General features: G+C 37.5%; 1 protein-coding gene across 1 annotated transcript in view; it reads left to right on the top strand.

Moving 5' to 3' along the window:
• LOC308693030 (leucine-rich repeat and fibronectin type III domain-containing protein 1-like protein) overlaps positions 1 to 23,675 on the top strand; it is a 110,039-nt gene that overhangs the window by 43,169 nt on the left and 43,195 nt on the right. The window contains exons 2-3 of the mRNA XM_081369727.1: positions 1,870 to 2,062; positions 18,524 to 19,914. Of these exons, the coding sequence (XP_081225853.1) occupies positions 18,536 to 19,914 (1,379 nt within the window). The 5' untranslated portion in view covers positions 1,870 to 2,062; positions 18,524 to 18,535. The remainder of the gene's footprint in view (positions 1 to 1,869; positions 2,063 to 18,523; positions 19,915 to 23,675) is intronic.

Raw genomic sequence — 23,675 nt, 5'->3', positions numbered from 1 at the left:
TTTGGCTTGCCTTTCATCAAAGTAAGGGACAAAAAAATGTCTAATTAAGAAGTTCTAATTAGGTACATGGAGTTGAGAGATCATCAGGGAGTGTAAACGAGATTGAGAGAGAGAGGGGGGGGGTCGTTGGTTAGGGGAAGAGAGAAATTGTATATACAATAGCAAACAGACTCAGCGACCCTTTTGTTTTTGTTTTATATATTTTTTGTTGCTTCCAGACCAAACAGCATTTTGACAAAACTCCACATTTTGAAACCACTTGGAAGCACCTGACAGCTTCAAGTTGACACGAAGAGAGTGGAAGTTAATACAAAGTTCTGTCATGAAACTCTAGATATCGCAGACTAATTGGCCCTTAACTCAATCTGCTTGCAATCAAATCATTCTCTATTGTAGGACACATCTGATCGGTTCCTGCTGTATCTGTAGCCTAATGAGCTCGTTTCTCAACCTTCGAATACTTGGTCAGCTTTTGCTGTAGCAGTTTGCAGCACACTTTCAGAAACCCTCCACCTTCCCCAGCTCCACATGTATAGATCTGTACGGGGAATTCATGAATGCTATTGTACAGCAGCAGCATGTCTTACTTGCTCACTGCAGCATGTTGTGTATGTATTGGCAGTTGCAAGTCAGCAATAACCAGCAGCAACAGTGTAGAAGATCATATCCATTACCATGCCAAACACTCCGAGTGTTGTCATGGCAGAAACGTTTTTGGGTTAAAGATTACAAGAACACATTAATAAAAGAATGTGCAGGTGCATATTATTCATTTATAAGGAACAATGAAATATCCCATAAACAAATGTCATGTTGAAAAGATATTCCTAATATCATTATTGTTTTTTTTTTTTTATGTTTGAGCTCATATATCTCAATTTTAGTATAACAGTCTGAGTAATATGAGTATTAAACTGTAAACCCTTAAGTGTTGACTTTCTTAAAAAAAAAAAAAAAAAAAAAAAAAGTATATATAGTTATGTGTATATTCAGAATGACTTATGAGCAGTAGACTTTTTTTATTTTTGGGTATGTCACTTATGCCCCACTTGCCAAATTGGGGTGTGTAGGGAAAGGGGTTAATATGATACACACTTCAACTAACAAAATCCCACAAAAATATTTTATTATCTTTTATTTGCATTATGGCATTATTTTCATGACCAACAATCAGTTATTGCATAATGCAGTTCAATTGGAGTCATCAGATTAATCAGAATGATCATAAAAACCTAAAATATGACTCATATTTTTGAGATTTACTCAACAAACACAAGCTCATTGTGGAAATTTTACATTACACCTACAGTCAGTTCACCCTGAAAGAAGTAATTAAAATGGTGCAATCGACAGAGAGAGAGAGAGAGAGAGAGAGAGAGAGAGAGAGAGAGAGAGAGAGAGAGAGAGAGAGAGTGAGTGCTGGTTTATGCAGCGTTTGTTTGTGCAGTGGTATGCATTTAGAGATTAAAACAGAACAAACTGTAATTGTGCCAACTGTCCAGTGGGACAGATACAACCAAGAGCATTGCAAGAGGCAGACAACTGTAAAAGAAACACTTGAAACAATAACAAGGATTTGTTTTCAAAGAGAATGGAGCTAAATATATTGCGTATGGCAGCTATTATCAAGAGTGATGGTAGGAACGTTCAAACAGCGTGACACTTCTGGGTCGTTATAAATGTCCTCACTCTTGCCGCATTCCGTTTTCTTTTTGTTCCATTTGTTTTCTGAGTTGAAAAGAAAAGGGTGTCTAGCTCTTGTTTTTGTCCTGGAAATGCATTGGCCTTCTTGTCCCAAGAGGCGAAAAATCCAGACAGACATGCTTTGTGTCTCGTGTAAACGTCCCTCCTCCCTTTCTCCTTTCACAGGTGGATGGAGCTCCAAAATCGGCAACGCTGTCAGTCGTGGCTCTGAGCGGCAGATACTCTCATGTTCCCGGGCCAATGCCTCGAGTCTCTGCTCTCTGCCAACCTGTCCCGAGTCTACAGCTATACTCAGAGCTAACGCTGCCAGTGGAGCCTTCATGAGCATCTCCAGCCTTTCTACACTTCTCAGATAGAGGTACACTTCAGATCACACTGCAGGGAGGTGTTCAAAGAATAATGCAACCACAATTCTGTCATCATGTATTCACGAGCCTGCTAAAATATGACTTTCTTTCTTCCTTTGAACACAAGAGATGTTATGCACTGCTCTTTTATGAAGAGTGAACAAAGAATGTCAAACACCATAAAGCAAACTAAAGGTTTCTTTAAAGCAGTTCAAATGACTTGTGCACTACATAGTCTTCTGAAGCCAAGCAAATTGAAATTTAGATATTTAGTTATTTATAGAAAGTCTTCCCTTAGGCTATTTTTTTTTTTTAGATTTGAGAGCTGCAGTGGAGATTATCAGTGTGAATAATTTACATTTAGGACTTTTCATCAAACAAAGCTTTCAAATGGTTTCAAAAGACATGAAATATAGTTCATTGTAGGGATCACTTTTATGGTGTGGAAAATATCAGATTGGATATTCTTCTAAATATTGCTTTTTGTGATCTGTGGAGGAAAGAAAGTCATGTGGGTTTGGAATGAGATTGCTTTATTTTCATTTTTTGGGTGAACTGGCCCTTTAAGATTATCCTAGATATGGAATTTCACACCTAAAATGAAAAAGCAGAAGAGATGTTGATGTTGGCAGCTGTCATGCCGTAACTTGATGAGACTCTGAGAGAGGAATCTTTATTAACATTCTTTGAGACATTTAGGTTTTATTCAGGCAAACAGCATTTTTTTTTCTTTTTTTTTTTTTTTACATATTTGACTCAAAAGTTGTTTATAGTATGAACAGCAAAAACATTGGATGAGTATTAAAAAAATAAATAAATAAAAATCAGCAGTAATGCACATATTTCAACAGTAATTCAAATGTATCATTTAATCTTTATCATCTTTTTATTCATCAATGAACCCTGAAAAAAAAAGTATCACGGTTTCCACAAAAATATTAAGTACCACCATTTTCAACATTGATAATAATGTTTCTTGAGCAGCAAATCAGCATATTAGAATGATTTCTGAAGGATCACGTGACACTGAAGTCTGGAAAAAATTCAGCTTTGACATCACAGGAATAAATTACATTTTTTGGACATATGTTTCAGCCTGGACTTTCAGCTTGGATTTCAAGTAGTTCTTTACATGCCCAATGTCATATAAGCTTCATACATTACAAAATGCATCAGCCATTACTATGTAAACCATGTACTGTAACGGATATTGACTACACTGTCTGAACAAACCAATCTGATTTCATTACTTGTGAAATGACAGTCCAGACAGTCAGTTCTAAAGATTAGAAAACAAATCAGAATGTTTTTCTCCTCATTTATTACTTCATATCCAAAAATGACAGATCTGTGATTCAAAACACATCCATGTCAAACTCTGCTTTCTATTGTCTAATCATCTGGATATGATGTGTTTACATAATCGAGTTGTAAGGCACACCAAGCTCTCCACACGTGATTCAATTTAGATTTTATGCGGCGTATGATGTTGTTTTTGAGTGGCAATATAATGGACAAAAAGACAAAGATACGCTGTTAGAGTTAACTTTTTCATTAAAATAGGAATCTGTAAGTTAATAAAAAAAAGCTCATTCTCCTCAGCTCATATTCTTATACTTAATGGTTTCCATCTTTTATATTTGCATGTTACAGAACAGACATGTATTATATTCTACTCAAACTGCTAGCTAATTTTCATATTTCTGTTATTTAATATCCTCCCACAGCTGTTTCTAGATGTTATTTTGCCTTAGTCATTAGTCATAACTCATACTTGGTGGCATATATTAATATTTTTACTGTCATAGTTGTATAAGAAAAAGAAATACAGTTGCTTGCTACCTAGTAGCTTTCGTGAAAAAAAGCTAGATCCAGCTCAAGAAAGTCACAGCTAAGGTCAGAGGTCAACTAAAGGTAAAAAAAATGAAATACAGAAGAAGTGGGTATGTTCTTTCTGGAAAACAGGCCTGCCACGGTCTGGCGCATACCCTACCTTGCCTAATTCAACGTGAAGGGTTCTTTAAAGCTCCAGAAACATGATGCTTTCAGAGTTGACTGGTGAGGCCCTCTGGGTAATAGCCTCAGTCCAATGCATTTCAGTGGCAGCTGACTCTAAATGTCGCATCAATAGTCCGAAACATCATTTTTCTTTGGGTATAATCTGACCGAAATGCCACAGAAACACGTGAAACCGATGCAGGTGCTCTGAATGCATTGAGTGAATGAAGTCAGCTAAATGGTGCTGTCAATGTACCGTACATATATAGAGCAGTTGATTGTGTCTGCATGTCCTTAAATTGTTTTGTATAGGGCAGAAATATAGATGCAATTTATGATGTTTTGTGAGTAATGGTGCTGTACTTTTTGGTGCAGTGCCCAGCATTGTTTTGTGCATTTATTCCTTAAGGGGTGGAATACATAACTGTTACAATCCAAATGTGTACTGTATATTAGGGCTGTGAAACTATTGCATAAAAAAATATATGTTTCCAGTGTTATATATGTTAATACTGTATATTATTACAAATTAATTAAAATATTAAAATAAAAAAAAAAAAAAAAATAATAAAAAATCAGCCCTGTACTTAGTTGGATTTGTTAGAAGTTTTATTAGTTTTTTGTTCTGTTTTGTTTTGCGGCTCGAGACGCTAAAGACACAACACAAGTGGTTTGGAGAATAGATGGGGATTTTTTTGCTTTGCTTTGCTGCGCTGGGCGAGACGCAAAAGACCCAACACAAGCAGTTTGGAGAATAGATTTGTTTTGTTTTGTCCCTCGGCCCAAGACACTAAAAACCCTACATAGGACAAGCGGTTTGGAGAATGGATTTTTTTTTTTTTTTTTTTTTTCCTACATAGGACAAGCGGTTTGGAGAATGCACTGTAAAAAAAAAAAAAAAAAAAAAAAAAAAAACGTAAAAAAACGCCAATTTTCTGGCAGCAGGGGCGCCAGAAAATTTCTGTTAAAAAACGGAAAAATACTGTTAAAAATGGTGATTTCTTCCTGTTGTTTTTACGGAAAAAAAACTGTAGATTTAACATTGGATTTCAGTAATATGATATAATGTTAATTTACCGTTCTATTGAAGTATTAATATCTGTTTTGTACATTGATAACCACCAATCACAGCAGTGATGAGAGTCACATGATCAATCAAAGCTCAACACAAGCAGTTCTTCCACAAGAAAGTTAATACTAATATATATAAAAGCTGAACAGTGTCATTCACACAAACATTAAACACCATTATGGTAACACATGAAATTTTAAAAATGCAATAAACATTAATTTAACAACATTAAATATAACATAAACCCCTAATGTACATAACTGATTAGAAAAAAAAACGAAGAAAACTATGAAAAAACATAGTTATTTCAACAAAAATACATCAAATGTGAAGTGTCACAGGGAATTGTGGGAATGTCAATTTACGGTTTTTCACTGTAAATTATACGAGTGTTTTTTTCACTTTCAAAAACTGTATTTTACAGTAAAATTACATTAAATGTACCGTTAGATCTATCACAGTTATTTACCGTATATAGTACGGAAACTTTCTGTTAACCAATTAACAGTTTTTCACTGTAGCATTTTTACAGTCTTTTACCGTTAAATTTACAATCATTTTTTACAGTGTGGATTGTTTTGTTTTGTTTTGTTTTGTTTTGTTTCTCGGCCCAAGACACTAAAGACCCTACATAGGACAAGCGGTGTTGTGTTGTGTCGTGTTGTGTCGTGTCGTGTCGTGTCGTTTCGTTTCGTTTCGTTCCGTTCCGTTCCTCGGCCCAAGACACTAAAGACCCTACATAGGACAAGCGATTTTGAGAATGGATGTTTTGTCTTGTTTTGTTCTGTTCGTTTTTGTCTTCCTCAAAAAGACACTGAAAACCCTACGTACGACAAGCAGTTTAGAGAATGGCTGTTTGTTTTTTTTATACACACATATACAGTAGGAGTGTGAAACATGGCGAGTTAGGGCAGCAACAGCTGATATAACTAACTTATCACGCTGTGGGCAATGAATGAATAGCAGTAGGGGTCTGAAAGGTTGTCTATGCTAACCAGCGGTAATGTGTCAAGACCACATCTGTCTGGCTGACCTCATTCAGCGGTAGAGCTTCACATGCTCGCCCAGACACTACAGAAGAGAGTAGACGATGACAGTATCTGGAGAGGATGGGCGGCAGAGCGTTTCAGGGTCATTTAGGCTGTAGAGCAGGGAGTTGACTGATATTATATGTTCGCTGACTGAGAGAGGTTATCTCAGAACCGAGCCCAGTCGCTTCCCTGCCAAGATTCTTTTCCTGAGGGTATCCAGGCGGCGCTGCGCTAATTAAAGCAAACATCAGCAGAACGCCCAGCAGAATTTAGTCATTCAAGGGCACAGAGTTTTTATGCGCTGGTTACATTTTCCTTATGTTGAATCTCACTATGAAACTAACACATCATGAAGAGTTAGACAAACCGAGAGGACAACGGCTAAACGCAGAGTATGTTTGTAGGGCAGGATTAAGCATCTTATGATGGATTATTGACTTGAAAAATACATCTTGAGTTCAAGGCCTAGAAAAATAAATCACACAAACTGGGTCAGATTAAATTATCTCAGCATTTTTGATGAAGCCGTTGAGTTGATATAATTATCAGTCGGTATAGAGGCTTGTTGTTTGAGCGCACTTATATAAGCGATCAATCACAACAATGATGCGCTTCATGCAGTGATTTTCTCACTGTGCGAAACCTCTTGAACTCATTTGACAGTGATTTAAAAATGGAGTTTGAATAGACAATAGGTTTTGATTCAGATGCATTAGTATAAATCACTCTGGCTAGAATACATCCATTCAGGCAGTCTGTTATGTCTGTCCAACAAAAACCTCATATCAGTTTAATAAGAGTACTTTTGAAAGGCATTAATGGACTAAATGGACTGGTGTTCATTCCAGGGCATTGTACACCCTTTTTTAGGCAATTTATGTGGCAGTCCACTTGGTCCCCTTTGCCAGATTATTAGACAATTATTACTATTATTGTTGTTGTTGTTGATGCTGTATTTGTCCACTTTAAACATCCAAGGGCACATGCTGTGTCAGTGTTATTTATTTATTTATTTTCTAAATAGAGTTGAATAATTGTAATAGTTGTAAGACACACTATATTCACTTTTGTAGATATTGCTGCATGTCCCTTCTGGTGATGTAATGCCCTGCTTACATGGCCGTAAACATCAGTGATTTGGTTTTTGTTTAGGGAAAGATTACCGCGTTGGAAGAGGGACCGTTTGGGGTTTAAATCAGCGTGGGCTGTGGAGTGTTGAATTACTGTCTCAAGAGCTGATAAGATCTTATTTGTGTGTTTGTGTGTGCAATGAAGTTTGACCTTCATGTTTAATGGCTGAGAAAATGCCGTGACTCTAACAGTTTAGTTTTCATTGCTAACACTATACATCATCACGCCCATATGATCATGTTCTTACTGCATTAATATACTTTATTACGTTAACATTAACACAAGCTGTTCCACATAATAAGTACTTATATTGCATATACTGTGTGCAAAAATGTGGGCTTTGCTTTATGCTTTATTTCACTGTTTCATGTATTGTGTATCAGGTTTATTTAACAATGATGGATTTGCAGATCACATGGTTACATCATTTATTGTTTAGTTGAAAAGGATGGAATTGTATAATCTCCACAAAGAAGTGATTTGGATGACAGAATAAGATATGACAGCTGCAAACTTCCTTTCTATTTTGCTGAGTTTTGTTTGGAGCTCATGATGTCAAATTGTGAATCTTGTGTTCAGTGGCAGTTTTAGTTTTTTTTCTAGTCTAAATAGGCCTCTGTATTTATTTTGCTATTCAGAATAGTGAGCTGAGGGAACAAGTTAGACATCAATGACAGAAAAATGAGAGCACATGAAATGTGCAGTAAACAGGATGTGAAATATCACTCCAAAACAACTAAAAGAACCATATTACAGGCAGGCCGAGTCCCATTGTATTAAAAGTTGCATTTGCAAGTTTGTCTTCAAAAAGTTCTTTAGAATTGTTGCAAGGCAATGGGGAAGGCAATTCTACATATTTAAAAGCTATAATTATATATATATATATATATATATAAAAAAAATTAACATATTGGAATGTATGTTTAGGGCCTGGGGATGTTTAGGATTGGCAATCAATGAATGCAGCTGCTAATAAACCTACAGAACAACATATTGCACAGTCACAGCTTTCTACAGGGACGGCCATAATGCCTCAATAAAAGCTTAGTACATTCACATTTGATTAATTTATTAGATTCATCGTTCAAGAATTAGATTCAAGTAGACAGTAGCTTTTACTCAGAGATTTACAGACAGTGTTTTAAAAGGGCAAATCAATCCTGTAAATATGCAAGAGACATTTTAAATCCGGAATTGATAATAATATCGAACATCAGTTGGACATTTGACCATAGATATTGCTTTCTAAGCAAAAGTGGCCCATTTTTTTTTTGTAGGCGTACCCGTGTATCTGATGAGGCTTTCAAAACGCGTGCAGGAAAAATATGTGGAGTCGCAGTGCGGAACTCCTCTGTCTCACAAGAAAAACTCAGCGGCGGAGGAGACTGGTATTGTGATGTTCCTTGCTGTAGTCATGGCCAGAATCATCATACCTTACACACAGGTTTCGACATGATTGTTGTGTGTCGCATTAAGTGTGACGCAAAAGACAACCGCCCAGACTTTACAAAAATCCACCTGGATAAAATCTGGATATGCAAAAAAATCAGATTTTTGCTGGCAGATTGAACAAAGCCTAAATCAGATAAAAGTCGGATTGTTTTGAAATGCAGTTATATTGGAATTCCTTCGACTTTTATGCCACTCTAGATTGACCTTTCATCACAATTCACAGGGAGTTTGATTGACAGGCGATCTGACCAATCATAATCCTCCATTTTGTCTGACAAAGCAGTCAGGAGAGTTAGTAGATTAACGTTGGTGGATTTGAACTCAAAAAAAACGGTGTGTACTGGCGTTTTTCCACGGTTGAAACAACATTCCTTCTGATGTTCATTCATTTTTATTTGATGCTATAAATTAACCAGAGGGATTTGATGATTGGTTCATGAGCAGCTTTAACTGAGGCTCTACAGCGATCTGTCTCGACACATTAGAGCTAGAGTTCTCAACGGGTCGGGTCGGCCCGACAAACCAGACAGGACCCGCGGGTTCGGGCCGGGTTCGGGTCGAAAATATAATCAAATGACTCGGGTCGGGTCGGACCTCGGGCTTAATCTTTTCCGCTCAGTAAAAAAAAAAAAAAAAAAACATTTATTAATTATCGCTGCTGGTCACCGTAAAGAAAGTCTGGCTGCTGCGTGTAACGTGCATCATGGAGAGGGGCGGGGGCAGACCTGACGCCGCTGCGTGCACGCCTTTAGCCTGGAGAAGAAGATGGAGTTGGTGAGAAGTAAACTTGCCGCAGGTGAATTCACCGTCGCTACTACAGCCTATTTATATATTTAAAGTGTATTGTTTCAGTTGCTTGTATTGTTTGTATTGTTAAAAGGCGTGAACATTAAAGGTTGATTTGAATTCCCGTCTGCTGGTCATGATAATACGTGTAGCCTATGAGAGAAAAAAAAAAAACGACGCGGCGTCGGGCCGCAGGTCGGGTTCGGGCAGATAATTCATGTTTATGTGTCGGGTTACATCGGGTCCGGGCTTTAAAAGCCACGGGCCGGGTCGGGTCGGGTTGTAATTTTCAGGCCTGTTGAGAACTCTAATTAGAGCCACAAAAAGGTATTAATTGTTTATATTTCTTTCAAAAATGACTAAATTTGAAAGTTGAGTCTTTGTTTCATATTATAATTAAGCTGCTCTGTCCTGTCTGTCAGCGCGTTGTCAGTGTCCTCTTTGCTCCGCGATGTATTTTTCGCTGTGTGAGAACATGATGTGTGACGTGAGAGCGGCATGGCTTGTCGGACACAGCAACAGTAACTAAAGGGGGCGGGTCTTTGCAAACGCTGGCGGATGGTACATACCAGTGGTAGTCAGTGGAGGAACAGTGAGGTCTAAGTATCACAATGACAGCTCTATACAAGCAAACATAGAAAATATTATTTATAATATTTCTGCAAAATATTAATTACAAATATTTATTTACGTATTACTTTCATTCATTTTATTTATTTTATTGACCTGCTCAAAAAATAACATCGCAAGTTTAGCTTTCGCCACTAGAGGCGCAGTATCCCCCCGGCAGCCCCCTGAACTCCCGAAATGATCAACCCAGACAGTCACTGTGGAAAGCTACAAGAATATCTCTAAATGGAAAACACATGGAAAGCTATCTTCAAAAGGCAGCGTATATCTTTAAATAATTTTTCTTATCACATCAAAGAAAGTGGCCTAGAGGGACAGCTGCATGTAGGGATGCTGAATAGAAGCCTGTCTCAAAGAGTATGCCACTGCTTTCCTTTCTCCTTGAAACAGCTCTTTTGAAGAGCTGCCCAGTTCTGCAGGAGCCCTGCGCAAAGGTCACGGCCAATTATGTTTCAGTATGTGTTGTGTTTTCTCTTTCTGCAGCACTTTGTGTGTTAAAGAGCTCTTTAAGAATGTCCTCTGGAATTCAAATCGGGTCATCAAACCAAACTGACACTTTTCCCTTTTTTGACCCAGCTTTACATTTCCATGTCTGTGTGTGTTTTGACATCTTTAATTCAGAAAACTGTCATTCTCAGCATATTTGACCAATTCAGTGACCAACCTTTTTATATAGGCTACAGCTGGCATGTTAATTAAGGACTTTTTAATTGGTTAGACTGCAAAGATGGACATAAATACAGACTGAAACTTTTTAAAAAAGATATTTGCAATTATCTACAAATGACTGTTAATGCATTTACCTTACGTGTAAAACATTTTACCAGTTACTGATGGGCGTCGAGTGAAAAATAAAAATTTTTAACCAGGCAATCTATTGGTGCTCTTAGCATAATTTTCAATATTCAGGATCCCAACAGGAGGTAAAGATTCTTCAATTTAAAAATAGTTTAAGTTTTGCCTCCTACTGTCATTTCATTTTGCACTGTTTATGTGCACCTGGTTCCATGCTCATTTATTCTGTGTCCTACAGTGTGACCTTTACCAAACACAAAGTAGAGATAGAGATTTTCAGCATTAATATGAATAAAGTAGGTTAAAGCTGTACTTATGTGTGTGGACATTAGCATATGAGTGTATAAGTGTTGGCAACAACAACATGTCAGAATAGTTTAGTGTGACTCTTGAACCTTGGCCCTCTCACCCCCTTCCCTCATCGGGAAAAAATAAACTCAGCATAACATTAGCCTAGCTTACCATGTCCTCTTCAATAGTACTGCATTAGTTACTTTTGACTAGAAATGCAACAAGCAGTCAGCGAAGTGAGTTTGAGGGTTGTCACCAAAATAAAACTAAATGTAATAAAATGCAAATCCTCATTACAAATAATTGCATCGTCAAACAGTCTCAAAGTGCATTTAAGCTGAATATGGTGACAACTTGGCCAGGTTGCAAAATGTATGACACACAAAACAAAATTTAATTTAGCGCTCAGACCAAAGCAAATTAATGACAGACACTTACGCATCATAGACAGTGAACAGCGATCGTGGCGTTTTGGAACCAATGTTGATAATTAATAATATCATTAGACAGCAGATGATTAAATGTTTGTAACAGACCGTAATAAACGTATGGTTTATTTGGGAAAAATGGAACTATTATGCAGAATCACAGCAAATGTGCATAATGATTGCTGAGTTGGTAAATTTACAGATTGACCGGTAATTCTGCAAAATTACTTTTCTCAAATGAAGCTTAACATAAATAAAACAGTGGCAGCGGCGGCCAGATTGAAATATTTTGGCACGTGACCTGTTCGATTTTAAATAACTACCCAAACAGCAAACAGTTCCTTCTTGGTTGATGCTGCCATCTAGCCTGGTAATACCAAACTCTGCTACTTCGCGGTAACAGTTTCTATTTCTCGCGGGGGGTGGAAGTTTAAAATCATTGGTTACCCGTAAGCCAATCACATAACGTTTGGTTATGGCGTGTGTTATGCGCATGCTGAGCCGCATCTAACTTCCACTGTAAACACATGTATGATGCGAAAACAAAACCATAGAGCGAAATACCGGAGTGAACATGTCTGTGAACGACTTTTGCAGATTATGTGAAGTAAATCTACGCATCCACGGTACAATCAGCGTCTACGTCACGGCTCTCAACCCGCCCTCTGTTCGTTGATTGGCCGGCTGTTTTCAGGCCGGAGGAAAACGGAAAGCTATTACGCTGTCTCAGACTGAGTACAGAAGCGAAATGAAATTGAGTGGAAGTACGAAGTCTGACGCAGTCAGGCTAGCTGCCATCCTGGGGTTTCGCTTAAAGGCCTAATTGCTGGGGCTGAAATGCTTTCAAAAGCATTGACTTGCTATTGGCTCTATGTAATTCGACAGCTGGACCACCAATCACAGAGCTGAAAGCGTTAGGTGGAAAAATCAGAATATGTAGAAAATGGGCATACACACAACACAACACAAACTGAATAGGCAGATTTGAATGTTTTTTTTTCCTCAAAAAGATTTACTGTAGATTTATTTTAAAGGTTTTAAATATTATTTTTACACATAGTTTAGCCCTGACTGGCCTCCTCTGATATATATATATATATATATATATATATATATATATATATATATATATATATATATATATATACTGTGAATGTATATATATACATTAAGTGTATATATATATATACACTTTTTTGTATCAATAGTGAAATTACATTTTCAAATGTTTCAAATGTTTCAAAAGGGCCTTTAATGTTTTATGAACCATTTGTAAATTGTCCCGTTACTAATTAAATACATTTTCAGGGTTAAATACACTTTGAGCTCTGTGAAATTAATGTTATCAAGTACCACAAACAAAACAAATGATTCTATAAAGGAGTTGTGGATTTTGTAGACCACCTAAAGAACTGTTTTGAACATTTAAAACAAGTCTGGAAGTTTCTCGTGATTCAGTGCCAAGGATATTGAGGGCATCGTCTCCCTCTGAGACTTAACACAGAACAAACAATTAACAACCCATCCTGCATGAGTCTGTGAGTGCAAAGTCTCCATATTCTTCAATGAGAAGACTTTCAAACTGTGAATATTTGAATCCACTGCATCTCATTTGGAAACTTGAGCCATGTTAAATGGACCAGGGAACATCTGCAGTCAAATGAGGCCTTCAGTAACTAGGAAGATTTGTGAAGGATTCAAAAGCCATGGAAACAGTGGAAATGGATAACTGCTGTTATTTGAATGCGTTATGTATTCAAAGCATTTTGGCTCCGAAAAAACGCCTGTTTCTGCAGGTTGTCATTGTGTTGATATAATTCAGATCAGTGTTCAATACTGAGAAGCAAACCACAGGCCCACTGTTAAGATAAAATGCCTGATACTGGGATGTGATTAATGCACTCTCTGTTTTAGATTGTCATAGCAACATGAACTAATGGGAATAATTTTACCCAAGATGAATGAGTGCTGGAGACAGCTGATATCCCGTGTAAAACGCTCAGGTCTGTGTCTCTGCTGGTCTCAGAGTTGTATTTTTATATTTTTACTCGGTTTCGCAAGCTAATTTGGTGCACCCCAAAGGGGTCTCCGTCTCTGATGACACCCAACTGGGCCTCCATTGTGCCGAATTAAATCCTTTGAGAATTTTTAATTGAAAAGCTCTATACGGTAGCCTTCGTTCAGTTCATAATTCGGCGCACACTGTGAGTGACAGACAAGTATGACATCCGCCCTGCGGGTCACGTCTCGAGTCCCGAGGCAGCATATGATTACTGTGATTGCTTGATTCTAGAGCTCTCCACTGGATGACACTGATTGAAGCACAAAGGGGTTTGAGTCACATGATGATACATGTTGTATTGCAGCAAAGTAGTTGCAACTAATTTTCAGCCGCTTTGAATGGACGGACAAAAACAAAACAAGCTAAAAATAATGGTGCATCTGATCAGAGTTCTGAGAGTCTGTAAGGCTATTTTTCTCCATTCCTTCCAGGAAAAGGAAGTTCATATCGATTCACCACACTTTTACCTCACAGGGCCCATGGGCACTCTGGTAGAAAGAAACATGGACTTGGTAATCCATCTCCATTGCATCACAGCTCTCTGGGCTAGGAATTCTGTTAGTCGCAGAGGCACGGAACGGTAGAAAGACTCCGGAAATCACTTACCGCCTCTCACTTACATCAGAGTAAAGTGGAGAAGTGTTTCTCTCTCCTTCTACTTCAGTTAGTTTTATCCACCATTCGTTCTTTAAATCTAAGCTGCTTACAGATATAGACGTTTAAGAAGAAGGAATGGCTACTGTTCTGAAGGGTATTTAGGTTTGTATCTGAATTGCCATGAACTAATATTTTACTAATTCCGAGTGGAAATTCCGATATGTATGGTGTGGCTTTTGCTTAATTAACTGACTCTTGATATTCTTTTGATATTCAGGATTATTTGTCTGAATCATGACCAATATATACATTATAAAAAATAATTTGCATTGTCTTTACCCTTGCATTTCAACAAGTGTTTTTTTTTTTTTAAACAATGTACACTATCGTTTAAATGTTTGAGGTTTGTAAGCTTTTTTAATGGTTTTGAAAGAAGTCTCTTGAGCAAAAATACTGTAAAAAAAGTGTGTGTGTGTGTGTGTGTGTGTGTGTGTAGTGAAATATCATTGCAATTTAAAGAGCTATTTATTTTGACTGTTTATTTTAACTGTTCTTTTGTGATTAATTTTCACTGCACTTACAAAGTTAAATTTTTCAGTAGCTATTACTCCAGTCTTCAGAGTCGCATGATCCTTCATAAATCATTCTTATATGTTGATTTTGGTGCTCAATAAACATTTCTTAAAATGATAAATGTAGAAAACATGCTGAACATTTTTTTTTTTTTTGGTGATTATTCTATATATTATGCTAAGATTTTTCAGTGAATAGAGGGTTCGAGTTCAACTGATTAATTTCAGGAATTATTTGAAATATAAATATTTTGTAACTTTATAAATGTATCACTTCGCCCCCAAATGTCATGTGTTGCAAGCAAAGACGAAAACAAAAGATTGATCTATTTGCAAGCAGTTTCTCTTTGTAATCAGAATAAACCCAGGGACACAAAACTCGAGAAACAGAAAAAAAAAAAAAAAAAAAAAAAAAAAAAAACGCTTACATAATGAGGAGATCAGACCAAGACTGAACCAAAAACAGGGCTACAAATACACAGACACAATGAACATATGTTCGAAATTGATTCAGCTGTGAGCGCAGTCTTCTGGCAAGACGCAGGAATTCATTCGGCACAACCCTCACAGTGCATTATGGGTATTATCTAGCCTTTGAGTATACATCAGTCGTACACTCGTTATTGTGGTGCATTATGGGATTGATTGAGTGCACTTGATAACGTCCACTATGGTTTCGGACACCATTACAAATGGCTGTACCCTCAAATAGTGCCCTATTTAAGGGTATGGGGGGCGATTTCAGACACAGCCTGGGGCTAAACAAAATAATTACCAAGACACAGGTGGAACACATGAAGGCAAATCAAAAACCATGGCAACAGAAGAGCATGAACAAACACCGGAAACTGAATTGAGAGCAGCGCAAAACTAACTCAAGTAAAGTCCAACTCAAGCAAAACACTAACACAGATCGGATGTGATACCAAACTTTGAATGGTAGTATAAAATGTATTTATGTATCTATGTATAAAATGTAAAATGTACCTGTTGTTATAAATGCAAATCTGAGAGGAGCTTTGAAGAACAATCCATAATCATGTCACATCATCAACAATTAAATAAAGATAATTCAGTAATGAAGTACAAAGAACAGCAGGCTTTTTGCTGACGCCAGTGGTGCAGAAAAACACACATTTAACTGGATGCCAAATCAGATGGGTACATCAGAGAGAACTTTCTATGAAACAAGTCTTAAGCCCCATGAGAGAATTTATCTTTTTTTTTTTAACATGCCTATGTTGTGTTGTATGAGATGCAAATCTGTTTGGCTCACTCAAGGCAACTATAATTAAATCCATGGTTACATTGGATTCAATCTGTGTTCATTTCTAAGTACTAAATGCCTAAATAGAAAAAAAAAAAAAAAAACATATTGAAGACAGTGGCATGATTTATTAATTCCATGTGTATGATTCCTTTTTCCAAAGTCACACACAATTTAATGGCCAATAATGAGTCTCACATAGACCGTTATGTTGTAAAAACCAACGGTATGGCAGCTGAAATTGTCATAAATATTGTCAACAAGAGGAGCTGCTGTATGATGTCATAGCATAACCACAATAACAGCTATACATCTATTAAAGAGATCACAAGATGCATCTCAGAAAAATACTTTTTTGTTTCAGCAGGACAGATTTGCTTCAGTAATGTTGTGGTTTCAGTCCTGTCGCGTGGCAGCTTAATATACACAAAGATTAATCTCTATTTTGCGCTTACCTTAAAGCCTGCTGAGATGCGCACATTTAATAAAGTGCAGATATTTGATTGAACATTCTCTGTAAAATGAAAACTGGTTGTATTGTGATTGAGAGGAGAACACAATTAAATATGTGTGATTTTTTTTTTTTGCTTTTTTCTTCTGATATTTCTGTGTTTGCACTCGAAGGAATCTAGTTTGACATAGGAAAACATGCTGTATTTCTTTTTTTTTTTTCTTTTTTTGCAGTGCAGGCTTGCTAATGTAGTTTCAAGTGGTTACACATTTCTGCCAACTTGCATCATCTCCACACAAACTACTTATGAGTTGATTCTACATTACTGTGCAACCATAACATTGAAAAGCCATATTCTGCTTTTGCGGTGGTAAAAGGATTCTTACTTTTGACATCAGTGTATCTTGTAAGCTGTGATGCACGGTGAAAGAAATAACCTATTTTTTTAACCTTTATTCTGTATTGATATCATTTTTTTTTCTCTCAGAGGCCCCAAAAATGTATGTCTAAAACAAATGACAGCAATTTACATAACTTATTATTTTCCCTTCAAATTATTTTAATATGATTCTCTTTTAGTCAAAGTCCAGACTCAAAGCCAGATATTATTGAAGCCTCACCTCTCAGTTTTACTAAATAGAAGTAGTGCACTATTTTGGAAATGTGGTTGCCATCCATTGTGATCACTTTTTTTTCTTTTTGGGATCAATTTGATTGTTTTGACATGTTTCCAGTTTAAATTAAAGCAGTACATGTTATAAAGCCTTTCACAATTGTGGTTAAGCACTGGTTTAGAACAAACCAGAGCTGGTCGCATATTTAAATGTAATAAATTGTTTTATTAATATATATATATATATATATATATATATATATATATATATATATATATATATATATATATATATATATATATATATATATATATATATATATATATATATATATATATATATATATATATATATATATATATATATATATATATATATATATATGCTGTCAGGGTTGGAAGTATCCCTAAAATAGGTATCTAGTGTTCTTTTATGGGTGTATATATATATATATATATATATATATATATATATATATATATATATATATATATATATATATGCTGTCAGGGTTGGAAGTATCCCTAAAATAGGTATCTAGTGTTCTTTTATGGGTGTATATATGTATGCATACATATGTATTCGCAATGCATATTTTTCAGCTTTTGGCTGGAATCATGTTTGTGTACTGTCCCTATTGAAATAAAGTAATAAATACAAAATAAAAATAAGCCATGAAGTTTCAACTTGATACACTTGATCACTGTTAGGTACACATTCCAAGGTATTAATAGAGCATTGGAATCTCTGAGATCCCAAAAAGAACATTGTTACGACCCGGCTCAAAGTCATAACATAAAGAGGACAATTCACAAGATGGGTTTCAATAGAGAAAATATAGGTTTATTTAAAGTTAAACAAATAATGTCTAGAACCCACTCTTCACAAAAATACACAAAACAAAAATGAGAGAGAATTAGAGAAAATTCAGGAGTTTCTTAAATAGGTTGCCACATGTGCAGCTGGTTTTCTTTAGGGCAATCCCGCCCACCAATGAGTCGGTTCTAGATTTCTTACAAAAAAAAACTAAAGTTAAAGAACAGGGGTAGGGCTGTAACAAACATGCATTTGATTGTGGATTTGTATACAGAGCCCAATAGTGACAAAAAAAAAAAAAGAAAAAAAACCTTTACAAACTATTGCCCTAACTCTAGGCCAGTGTTAGCAATGTGATGTTGTTGATATGTATTCATCCAATACAGTGACATTTCTCATTTTACAAAGTCATTGGCTTAGAACTTCACCTGTGGAGTACATGTTGTCACACTGGCACACTGTGTTTGCTTGTCTTGCAGTTCCCCCGAGAGATGGAGTGGCTGATCTTCTCCCTTCTGGTGCTGGCTGTGTCTGCTTCGGGGCAGCTGTGCCCCAAGCGTTGCATGTGCCAGAACCTGTCGCCATCTCTAGCCATCCTCTGTGCCAAGACTGGCCTGCTTTTTGTGCCAACAGTCATCGACCGGCGTACAGTGGAGCTGCGTCTCACAGAGAACTTTATCACCGCAGTAAGGAGGAGGGATTTCGCAAACATGACCAGTCTCTTGCACCTGACGTTGTCCCGCAATACCATCAGCCAGATTTTGCCTTATGCTTTTGCCGATCTTAAGCGGCTGCGTGCACTGCACCTGGACAGTAACCGCATAAGCGTCATCACGGACGACCACTTCCGAGGACTCACCAACCTACGGCACCTTATCCTTGCCAACAATCAACTGCACAACATCTCGCCACATGCATTTGATGACTTTTTGGGGACTCTTGAGGACCTGGATCTTTCGTACAATAACCTGGTGGATATCCCATGGGACACTATAGGACGCCTCACCAATGTAAACACTCTCAACATGGACCATAACCTCATAGAGCATGTCCCTCTAGGAGTCTTTTCGAACCTACACAAACTAGCACGTCTGGATATGACATCCAACAAGCTAAAGAAAATACCCCCTGACCCATTGTTCCTTAGGATACCAGTTTATGCCAAGTCAAAAGGGTCACCCCTTTCTTCCCTCGTCCTAAGTTTTGGAGGGAATCCACTACATTGTAACTGTGAACTACTCTGGCTAAGAAGGGTAACACGAGAGGATGACCTGGAAACTTGCGCGTCACCTCCCGACCTTATGGCAAAGTACTTCTGGACAATTCCAGAAGAGGAGTTCATCTGTGATCCCCCTGTGATTACAAGGAAATCTCCCAAAACCTTTGTCATGGAAGGTCAACCCACCAGCCTGAAATGCAAGGCCAATGGGGACCCAGACCCAGACATTCACTGGATCTCCCCAGAGGGCCGTCTAATCGCCAACACCTCCCGTACTTTAAGCTTCAGCAACGGGAGCTTGGAGATCAACATCACTTCCTTGAAGGATACGGGAGTCTTTACCTGCATTGCGTCAAATGCTGCGGGGGAATCTACAGGCACTGTGGAGTTGGTGGTCAGCCCGCTGCCACACTTAGCTAACAGCACTAACCGGATCCGAGAACCTGATCCAGGTCCATCCGATATTCTAACTTCTGCTAAGTCGACTTCATCAGTCAGCAATGAGACCAGGTCTCCGGAGAGGAAGGTGGTACTTGCTGAGCTTACGGCAAATTCTGCACTCATCAGGTGGCCTTCGCAACAACATTTCCCTGGAATCAGGATGTATCAGATTCAGTACAACAGCTCGGCAGATGACACCTTGGTCTACAGGTAAGATGTCTCATTATTTTGTGAAATCTAATTACAAAGAAGGCTATATGGTTGTGCTACCATGGCAATGTTATTCTGGTGCAATTTGGCATCTAATCACATATCTAGCCTTCTCCTATAAGTGTAGCACAATGATATGATGTTCTTGTGTTGTTAATTGATTTCATTACTGGGACTTGCTTTAAATTTTGCTGCTGTTTATTTACTGTATTGTTTAATTGAACAATCAATGGCCTTCATCTCCATGGACTTGCCTTATGCTTCATTTTTCAGTATGGCAAAAAATGACAAGTGCAACTTTTTCTGTATTGCACTGCAGGATGTCTTTGTCACGATAAAAGAGAAAATCTTTGCTTCATCTGTCAGAAGTTGCACTGTTTATGGACCATGTATTCCCAGAGCATTTTCTAAAGCTGTGGGATATCCAGAATTCAAAGTGTTTGTGTTCAATGTTCTTTGAGCCTCAGAAATCCCATTCATGAAAGAAGACAGAAATATCAGAGAAGATGACTCTATGGTCAGACTAACAGATGATTCTTTTTGACGTGAAAGAGAAAACAAAATATGTGCTGGGAGAGGTGGGCACAAACCAGGCTAATTTGTCTTTTTTCTAATGTTTAGAATCCACAGCAATTGTGATATCTTCTCATTCACAGCTGTTCTGTATGTTTAATTAGTCTGGGTGCTGGGGAAGACCGTGAATAAGCATCCATCTCACAACCTTGGGCAATATGCTACAGTGAAAGAATGGCCATAAAAGCTAAACACATTTTCTGGAAGAAAAGAAAAACTGAATGGATGAAAGATAATTTGGCTTTATGAATCAATGATACTAGTTCAGGGATACATGCTGGATTTGAAGATAAAGGCAAGGGGCACTAATGGAAATTATACATTAATTCAAATTAATTATACTAATGACATTCCCAACATTGCTATCTCTATGCAGATAATATAAATATGGCTTAAAATTATTCAAGGGACCCAAAATATTAAAGTTATTAAAGTACACCCAAAGTGAAAATTATGTCATTATTTATTGTCCTTCCAAACCTACAGTATATGATTTTCTTTCTTTCGTGTAGCACAAAAGGAGTCCAGAGGGGACGATTTTAGAAAAGAGAATAACAAATTATAATTTTGATTCATATAAAGCTATCATATAACATCAAAAGACTTCACACCACATGTATAAGTAGAGCATAAGCAGCACTTATATTTTCAATTTTGAACTATACGTTTAAGAGTGGATTACTGTGAAATTCTGGGAAACTGGGTCATCCCAAGGAGAAGTCCAGCTTGCCAAACCTCATGCGCATTAAAGCAGAGCGATTGATTCTAAAAAAGGCATCCAGTCACTTTTGCTTAAGCTTTCTCTTTTCTTTTTTTGACCTTTTAACCAAATCTCCACAATGCTCCTCCTTCTGATTGAATAAGCGTGTCAATAGGTTTGTCTAGGCCACATTGTACCATATTTCTCTATTAAAGTCATGATACGGGTAAATACGTACAAAAACAGTTAAAAATCCATAAAGGCTATGCTGGATTTGGACAGGCACTTGTGCTCTATTATCAGTGATGATACTGGCCACACTTCCCTCTGACAGGATGCCACAGGAAGTACATGTACCACTGACAGCTAAGAGTAACACCTTGAACAGCCTCTCCAAAAGAACAGACGAATAGAGACATATCAAAAAAGGTTTCTGCTTTCTTTTCACACTAGAGGACAGCTGGAGGGGACAAGAACACTGAACCAGCACATGTCACTTTATGCATTTTTTTTTTATCCCATAAATGAAAGGCTGCCTATTGTAAGGCTGGTGTTTGGTTGGGCTCTTTGTTTTCATGTGTCATGTGATCCCCACGTTTCCCTTGTGTTCATGCCGTTTGCTTTTGTTTTCATTTGTGTAACATTGAGCTTTCTGTAATGGTTCCACTGAAGCAGAGCCAATTTTCTGAGCCCAAATGCAGTTTATTTCATGATTAAGATTAAGATAACTTAAACTTGACTAAAGCATGGTGTTGACGTGAAACTCACATGAGTTGACTGCAGCATCAAAAGATGATAAAGCTTGACAAACACGCAAGGCAAAATCAGGGCTGTAAATACACAGACTACTAATGAGCAATTGAGCAACACCTGAATTTAATGAAACCAATGAACCAATGAGAACATAATACCAAAAAAAAAAAACAAAGAGCCAAACCAAACACTTACCCCGGATTTCCACCAACTGCGGAACGGCTGCGGATCCGCTCCGGAACGGCGGCGGAGTCGTCAATAGGTTTCCATTAAAGTCAATGTGTGTATTTTCACTGACTGCGGAACGGCTGCGTTCCGACTCCGGCGATCCACAGCCCTCCGGAGCAGATACGCAGAGCTTCTATTTTTGCCGGATGCCGGAGAGCTCCGCAGCAATTCAGCACTTATATCGCGCGATCATAGTGAATTCGCGAGATCTCGTGGGTCCTTGTGACTTCAGCTGTCAGTCATGGTCGCAGCTGTTCCGCAACAAATCCGGACCTAGTGAGTATTGAAGGACGGCGGAGCACGGAGCCGACACGCAGCGGAGCCGATCCGCAGCCGTTCCGCAGTTGGTGGAAATTCAGGGGTTAGCCTTGCACCAAAAAGACTGCACCGTAGGTATGTGAATATAAATATGTACGTTATGAATAGGCAACAGCACTTTAGTAATTTGTTAAATTCAAGTTTTTGCCAAGGTTGTGCATCATTCAGAAATGAATTGATGACCTTGAAATTCTAATTATATTTCTGAATTTGAGTTGAATATGAATTGAAAGTAAACTAGAAAGTAAATAAAAAGGTACCGTTTATCAAGGCAAACTTTGTAAGTATAAAAAGTCTTGGGGACAGATGGCTTTAGTGTGAAGTGGCTGCAGTAAAAAAAACTTTATTCATCCAGGCCAATAAATGTCAGAATAACAATAATATCGGCACGAAGTAGAGGCAAAATGTGAACAAAAACGTAGACATGTGGTGCACCCGAAATTGCATGCTATCTGAGTAGGAATTTGAATCTGAATTTACTGTGTGACTGTCAAGTATAAAAAATTATGTTCTATATAGTATGAATAAGGGTACAGGGTTATTTTCCATTTCAAAATTCCAGACTTGCCAGACTCAAATTGCTTCACTGCCATTCACAAATCCTCTCCCATGGCCTCATGGGATAGTAAAGTTTCATCGGAAGTAGTAGGACATTCGGGTATTTTTCGCCCACTTTTTTCCAGAAACGATGTATTTGGACATACTACTTTTTTGGCGTACTTTGCATACTACATAGTAGAGAAGTATTTGATTTTGTAAGCAGAGAAAGAATGCACATTTAGGTAGGCTTTTATCTAAGTAATCCAAATCACATTCAATGCTATCATTTGGTTGAAAGTAGCATTTGGTGCTAGTATAGCCATAAGCTAATGTGTACAGGAGAGTTAACAAAAACGTGCCTTAATTGTCGTTGAAAATCATTGAAAAGGTTGATTAAGTGGCTTTGCTTATAGAAGTGTCTGATGGGAAGAAAGCATAATCAGTGATCACAAATTCAGTTCAGTTGCAAATTATCATTGTTTCAAAAGAATGCTCTGAGCAGCAGCATATGCTTGGCTTTGTCTTTAAAGCACATCTTGTGAGGGTAATACTTTTATTCTCTGAGACTGAGTGTTTTATTTTGAGAAAGAAAAGAGCACAGCTGTGTTCCCTAAATAAAGATCCTTAAGAAAGCCTTGTGTAAGGCTGC

This window comes from Scardinius erythrophthalmus (assembly GCF_964197995.2).
Source record: "Scardinius erythrophthalmus genome assembly, chromosome: 7".
NCBI lineage: Eukaryota > Metazoa > Chordata > Actinopteri > Cypriniformes > Leuciscidae > Scardinius > Scardinius erythrophthalmus.
Note: the sequence above shows the minus strand (reverse complement) of the source record. Positions and strands in the feature narration are given on the sequence as shown.